General features: G+C 42.5%; 1 protein-coding gene across 5 annotated transcripts; it reads left to right on the top strand.

Moving 5' to 3' along the window:
• Nucleotides 1-3,602: 3,602 nt before the first annotated feature.
• On the top strand, nucleotides 3,603-7,221 carry LOC120962057 (uncharacterized). 5 transcript variants are annotated; one of them, XM_045233916.2, is made up of 5 exons: nucleotides 3,677-4,170; nucleotides 4,259-4,454; nucleotides 5,269-5,319; nucleotides 5,523-5,578; nucleotides 6,035-7,221. In XM_045233916.2, the coding sequence occupies exons 2-5, from the start codon at nucleotides 4,446-4,448 to the stop codon at nucleotides 6,222-6,224; spliced, it is 306 nt and encodes a 101-aa protein (XP_045089851.1). In that variant the 5' UTR covers nucleotides 3,677-4,170; nucleotides 4,259-4,445; the 3' UTR covers nucleotides 6,225-7,221. The 5 variants fall into 5 exon arrangements, 2 of the variants coding, with proteins under 2 accessions (XP_040241861.1, XP_045089851.1); XM_040385927.3 differs by having other exon boundaries at nucleotides 3,603-4,454; nucleotides 5,805-7,221; XR_005752835.3 differs by having other exon boundaries at nucleotides 3,698-4,454; nucleotides 5,269-5,381.
• The last annotated feature ends 218 nt before the right edge of the window (nucleotides 7,222-7,439 follow it).

The raw sequence follows: 7,439 nt of genomic DNA, 5'->3' as shown, positions 1-7,439 counted from the left end.
TGAAATTGAAAAGCCCTACAAATGAGCTCTGAAAAGGTTGAAAGTTGGCATGGTATCATCATTTCACCCACATAGCATGTGCTAAAAAGTTGAGAGGGTTACGGCAAAAGCTGGATGCACTTCATGAACAAAAGGACAATCTCTTTCGAAGTATCAGGGTTTCGGACGAAAACTCATGTGTTACAAAGGGATTTCATTTTCTTGTCTTGATTTTGAATGGTGCATATTCAACACACAAAAAGTCTGTAAAGATCGTCAACCCCAACATAAAAAAATGAGCATAGATGCGATGCGCCTATAGAGAGAATTCAACCTAAATTCATAATAAATTTCTATGAATTTCAAAGAAATTTACTCTGAATTTAGGTCAAATTCCCTGTATAAGGGCATCTATTTTCACTTTGAGAGGAGCTCAACAAGGCAGAGAGGGACGGGCTTATAAACCGGTGTGAGCGCCCTTCGGTTGGCGAGGTGGGACTAAACTCTGACCGCAACGAGGACCAACCCTTTAGTCCCGGTTTGTGGCACAAACCGGGACTAATGGTCATGGGCCAGGGGCGAGGCGCATTGGTCTCGGTTCGTGCGTGGAACTGGGACCAAAAGGTCCAGACGAACCGGGACCAATGGCCCACGTGGCCCGGCCAGCCCCCTGGGCTCACGAACCGGGACAGTTGCCTCCTTTGGTCCCGGTTCATGAGCGAACCGGGATTAATGGTATTACGAGGGCCGAACCAATGCCCTGTTCGGTCAATCTCTCCGTGCAGGTGCAGTCGTCGTGGCGAGGTCGATCGGTCCAACGATCCGTCGCCAGCCAAGCCAGAGTTTAGGTGCGTGCGACGTTACTTTACAAGGAGCCAGGCCATGCGTGTCTGCTGGACTAGCTCGTTGCTGGTGCAACGTCGATCTCCAGCAGAGAAGATAAGAGAATCGTCGCCCGCATGAATCATCGCCAGTGACAGGAAATGCATGTGAACTGTACTGCTTGCTGGCTCGTTAATTCCGGATTAATCTCCTACCAACATTTGTCTCGTAGGGCTGTGCTAACTAATGGCCTAGTGTGCATTGTGTAGGTAGCTAGTGTCTTCTTCTATGTGCCGTTGGGCATCCTCTCTCTGCTCCCGTGTTCGTTTCTGCCGTCTGCAGTCCAGTCACTCTGTGCGTATCAAAATAGTATGATGGATGGATCAACAGCTAAGCTAGATAGCTTCCGTTTCGTAAAAAGAACGGCAGCGGGGAGTTCACGCGTGTATGCATGCGTGCACGCCTCGACCACATATTTATTTCTCTCTCTATCCGATATCTCTTTCTCATATCATCAAAGCATGGAAAGAAAATGCGAGAAACTTCAACACGGGCTGCTCGTGATCGAGTGTCCATCAACAGAAAGCAGGTTAGTCGCTTTGGTTACTGGCCACTCGATCCATCTGTAGGGTTGCATCTTGCATGTCGTTACAAAAAGACTACAGCTAGTGTGATGGGAGTTGGGTTCTTCTACCTACTCTTCTTTGTGTGTGTGTGTGTGTGTGTGGATGTGGTAGATCATATCGATGCACGGCCAGCATGGCCGTGTTCAAAGCCTAGCCATATGGTCTAGTACTCTAGTACTTTGGGGCGGTTACAGATCTTCCAAAACATCTTTCAGACGTGAAATGCAACTAGAAAGCACTGTTAGAGCGACCGATGCAGCAACCTTGACGGATCTTGGGGCCGCATCGAACCGTCACCGGACAGACACGTCGCAAAGGGCCCCTACATCGAACCGTCACCGGACGTCCGGACAGACACGTCGCAAAGGGCCCCTACGTGTGTAGTGGACGACACATAGAGATGTGGGGAAGCGCATAACAGAGCATATATACGCTACAGTAGAAAAGTATTGTACGCTAGTCAAGCGCTAGTACGACGTACATATGTAGACACAAGTGCCCAACCACTGGTCGACGGAGCATACTACATAGCGAATCGAATCGGCGTTTTGCATGGCATGACATGCACCCACTATGCACGGAACCAATCGGTCGACATGAGTTAACCCTAAAACAAAAGGGGGTTTATGCGGGAAAAAAAGTGGTCTGGCTATTTATTTTTTAAAGGAAGATCATTATGGCTAGCTATATTGATCACAAATCAAAAATACATCGTCCATGAGGTGCTAACTTCTAGTCAGGTGGCTCATTAGTCCAACTAAAAGAACTCTTATTACAGTAACAATAATAAGCTAGCACATGCACCACTTTATTAGTCAAATGGAAACTATGTTTAAATTTGACCTTATCAAAGAAGCAATGTCGTCCACACACTCCGTGAATACTGTCGTTGCCGCATCCCACCAACGTGATTGCCCAGTATAAAAGTCTATTACGATTAGGGAGTCGGACTCGGCCACCACTCGACTGAATCCCAAAAAGTTTGCAAACTTTAATCCATCCGTCATTGCAATCGCCTTAGAAGTAACAACATCTGCTACACTACATGAGGGATGTATTTGCATTGAGCTGCTAAAAAATTACCTCTCTCACTCTTACGACAACTGTCGTTGCTCCTACCCCTTCATCACCAAAATAGGCCGCATCCACATTGATCTTGATAGATTTTGGTTTAGGCTTCTTCCATTTGGGCTCAGCTGCAGTGTTACTTTGAAAAAATGCCTTCTTAAAATTGTTAGCAATGGCCACGACAGAAAACGTCCACCTATCCGGTGGAGGGTGAGATTCATTATGTTTATTTCTTTGCCTAATCCACCATAGGTAACATCATCCAACGGTGATGATATGCTTCACGTCAGGGCTTGGACAGAGAACTGACAGTATCGCTGCCTGAAGCAACAGGTGTTCCAAAACCACTAATCCGGACCGGTTCACAATGCACACCAATGAAATAATTTCTGATATGCCCAGCCTATTCCAGAGCTATCTTGTGTTTGCATGCCATTTGTCTGAATTGCATGCTACTCTACGAGTGCAAAGTTATGGTGCCCGAGCACCATGGAGGACATTTAGAAAAAAATCAAAACCATATTTAGAAGTTAAAAAGGTCTATATATGGAAACTTGTTTGCCCACTACGGGTCCAAGAAATTAGTGTTTTGAAAAAAATGTAATTTTTAAACTGTACAAAAAAGTCCGGCCCAACAACAAGAAAGGGGCCCATTTAAAAGTACATATTTGTCTTTTTTTGTACATCATACGTGAAAGTAAGATGTTATGAAATTTTGCACATAAATATTATAGATGTGTATGTGTGTTTACAAAATAATTATATCTTTTGTGTTGTGGAAATGATATTTTTTGTAAACGGGCACCTTGCTCGAGCACCATTGGTAATTTTCTGCTAATCTACTGGATTTCGGAAAGTTGTCATTTCAGACAAGGATGGAGTCAAACTTCTATATCTTTCACTAGCAACTTTATTTTTCTGAAATTTTGACTTCTAATACCCCCAATAAAAGTTATTGAATCAGATTCCTGAAATTATTTGTCATTCATGACTTTGCAACAAATGTACTTGCGATGATATGTTTTTTGTTGGATTTCATAAACTAACATAAATTAAAAGGCAAAGTCGTGGTTCAAAGGCCATGCACGCCAGAACCTAGAAAACAATTTTAAGAATTAGAAGAAGCTCCAGTCATTGTTGGATGGATCTGGGTGGAAACGACCCAAATATATCGCTATCAATACCAGACATCTCTACTATTAAAGAAGAATCAAACGTCGTGATGGTTCGACCTCCTTCCCAAGCTACGATCCATCCTCTCTCTCTATTCCCCACGGCCCCAACTCGTGCGATCCATGTTTCTCGGCACTCACGTTGATGTGAAAACTGAAACTCAGAAGAAAAGAAAAAAACGGCCCACACGCGCACGTCTCCCACGTCCCACGCCCCATCGCCTCCCAAACCCCACCCCCCTCAGTCGATCCCATGTCTCTCCCCAGAAAATTGTAGCCGCCGGCCTCTTCCTTCATCGCTCGACTCGCCCAATGCGATGAGGACGGACGAATCCTTCTGTCCTCTCACCCACTACCTCTCGCTTTCCCGCCGTCGACCCTACGCCGTATCTGCCCGCCATCCCCTTTCCCCGCCGTGTGACTTCCGCGGCAGACAGGGAAGTTGGCAACCACCGAGGCCCATGGCCCTCCTACACTTGCCGGAGCCATCAGCTGGGACCAAGGTCGCCGACCCGCAAGACGTGCTTACAGCAGCACTGCTAGATTTCTGGTTTAGGTCATGATCCAGTACTACTATCTTAACATTCGCAGGAAGCGGATGGCCATGGGCAGGGGTGTCTAGCTCCTCCTCCTTGACCAGTTCATCCCGCAGTCACCATCGTCTTCCACGCGACCATGCCAGATTCGCGTCATCATCATCATCATCGCAGGTAGGCAGCGGTGGCTGCGGTGAGGGCACGTGCGGCAGGGAGGGCCATAACCCTGACTTCAGTACGCGATGTTACAGGTGCGTCGATCTCGATCCTCTCCTTCACGTTTTCGTCATGTTCCTGCTATGCGTGCAGAACAAACAGGGTCATGTCAGATACTAAGATGATCCTTGGTCAAGATATATGAACCAATGTTTCGGTTGTCCCTCTTAACAAACAGGGTCATGTCAGGGTATAAAATTCTGAAACCAATAATTCACCTAGCGGTGCCTTCGGCAGACAGCAATACGCGCACATAGGAAACCTGACTTGCCTTGAGAAGGAATGATCTTATAGTAGCGTAGGTAGTCAAAGCTAGCTCGAATCACTAGATTGATTAATGGATTAGCAAGAAACACGTATATGAAAGCTGATTTTATAGCCATTGGCAGGTAAGCTGCCTGTTATTCAAATTTCTTCAAGTCATGATAGTTACAAGCTATGTTTATATTTCTTCAACTCAAGGTGATTACAAGCAAGGAGCTACATGCATTTATATACGCTTATATACCACCTGACTAAGTAGAATTAGGATTTCTATACGCTTCTACTAAAATTGACTATTGTGTGGGCCTTGATTCATGAGGGGTCTACCTTAGAGTCTTAATGACTACCCTTTCGAACATGCAACACTCGGGCTATGCTCAATTCTGGTTCTTTGGTCAATTTTAATGTGTTTTTCTCTTCAGAAATTTTATTACATCCAGTTGGGTTCTAACTGGAGTTGCAAATAAATAATTGTGTTCCAGCTTTAAAAAAAATGGACTCCACATACCTTGAAGCTTATTTCTTATATAAGCAGCAACCCATTTGATTAAGTTGTCTCTTCCTTGACACCATTTTCTATTGCAGGTTGTTGAATATATACAGTTTTTGGAAGAGAAAAAAATGGCTTGTGTTCGGGTGAGGCCCAGATACAACATCCCACATTTTGTTTTCGAAATCATCTCTACTTAACTACAAAGGTAACCAGTTGAAGGATGCTGATATTTTTGCTTTGTCACTATAAGCTTGAGAACTTAAACTTCACCGGCATTAGAAAGAAACTTTAGTTATAGTTATATGGGATACGAGGACTGTAGGACTAACGTGATTCGTTTCTGTAGGTTGTGGTTGCAACTTGGATGCAGAGGAAGAGTAATTTGGCTGCTAAGGTATCAAGGTAAGGAAAAAAGAAATATTGCCCCAGTGTTTATGATTTGTCTGGTTAGGGTCATAGTGTATTTTAATCCATTATGAATTTCTATAGCTGTGAATTATATATACACATGTACGAAGAAACAATAGATTAAGTTTGTTTCATCCTTTGGGTGTATATTTTGAAGTTCCTGAGTGACAAAGGCTCTTTGAGAAACAGTAAGATTAATTTTTTTTATCACATAATGCAGGATTATTAAACCCAAACAAATCCAAGCGGTATTTGTCATTTGCTATAAAGCCATTAAAAACGCCTCCAGGAGAAATGTCAAAGGCTCTTTGAGAAACTTGTATATTTATCTCTTCTTTACTTGCCTTTAATGAAAAACATGATAGTATCCAAATTAATTTCAGGAAGGTACTCCTATAAGAGGAAACTTTTGAGATGTATCATGTCATTTAAATTTAATCCATAATGCAGAGATAAAAACAGTTTTTTCATTCACCACATGGAGATCGCATTAACTAAGCGTCGTGAGGCAAGCCATGATGTTCTTCGAAATATGTGGACAATAAGGTTGCCGAGTGAGCAATTCTTTTTGCTTCTGTGGTGTTCTCAGGGAGGGATAATTCGTGGCCTTGGTGATATATGCAAACCAAATTTTGTATGATTTTTAGAACCCTTTGTAGTGAAAGACAGTAAATGAGGAATGATGTTTAAATAATATTGAGTTTTTCTTTTATCTTTTTCTTGGTTCAGTTTGCAACCAACCTTCTATGTAGCTGAAATTTTATGTATCATATTAGGTCTGTGTTTGCATTGTGAAAGATTGTCTTATTGAACCTTGCCATATCGAGAGTACTTTTTATTTTCTTGTTGTTTGTAAAAACTGACTCTTTTGATGCACATCAGTAGAGCCACAAAACTGATATTCACCGCTTAGGCATATGAACATGTGGATGAATTGTGAAATGATGCTGGCCAGCTTGTTACTTGTAGGCATTGCATGCCATGCATAGTCCTAATTTATATTCCGCATCAACTTGACAGTGTTCTAAGTTACATTCATATTATTTGCATGACATATAATTATCTATCTATTTAGCTCCTTAAAGATTGTAAAGTGCAGGTGTACAATCAAGGCTTCATTGTTCTTACCCGTAAAAAAAAGGCTTCATTTTTTTGTTTAGAAAAGGCTTGTTTGGTCATAGTTGGTTGGGAAAGGTAAGGTTATGGAAATACTGGTTCTTTTGACAAACCACGCACTGATAGGGTGGTCATGAATTATTAATTTAATAACATACACAAAGTTTGTCGTCTTTATAAGGAATCAAAAAGAACACATTGAAGCCTCGAAGAAAACATAATATGTAAATTTAGATGTTGAGGTTCTGATTTGATATTCTTACCTTATGTACTATTTTGTTCAGAAAATGTTTTACACTCGCATGTTCGGTCGGAAAGGCCTTGGGCTGCTAGCAGTTAATTTTTAGAGTAGTTTTTTGTATTGATCTGCAATGCCCGAATGATAGGAAATGATTTTTTTTATCTTATGACTCTTATATATTCATATATTCCTTTAATTTTGTAGAAACTAGAGCAAATTGTGAACCTGTATGTATCAAAGAATTTTATGAATTATGTTTGCGCATATGGCAATATGAAAAGGTAGGGCCATAATGATGGTACTCATAGTGGGAGTGGAAGAGAAGCATGTGTCGTCGCCAAAGTCACAGTGGTTGTGGTCATCCATATCCACAGAACAAAGATTGACATGTAGCAGGGTTCATCTGGCTTCCATTACATGTCGGGCACAGGTTAGTCGCGTGCTCCAAAAAACTGCTTCGAAGGGCCAAGACGACCATGACCTACTCGCCGGGGCACC

The sequence above is a fragment of the Aegilops tauschii genome, chromosome 3, assembly GCF_002575655.3.
Source record: "Aegilops tauschii subsp. strangulata cultivar AL8/78 chromosome 3, Aet v6.0, whole genome shotgun sequence".
Taxonomy (NCBI): Eukaryota; Viridiplantae; Streptophyta; class Magnoliopsida; order Poales; family Poaceae; genus Aegilops; species Aegilops tauschii.
This window is presented reverse-complemented; position numbering and strand designations above follow the sequence as displayed.

What these genes read in the sequence shown, in the direction of transcription:
- LOC120962057 (XM_045233916.2), top strand. An exon ending in AAAAAATGGCTTGTGTTCGG is followed by an intron (nt 5,320 to 5,522) that starts GTGAGGCCCAGA and finishes TCGTTTCTGTAG; the next exon opens with GTTGTGGTTGCAACTTGGAT. An exon ending in TTGGCTGCTAAGGTATCAAG is followed by an intron (nt 5,579 to 6,034) that starts GTAAGGAAAAAA and finishes TCCATAATGCAG; the next exon opens with AGATAAAAACAGTTTTTTCA.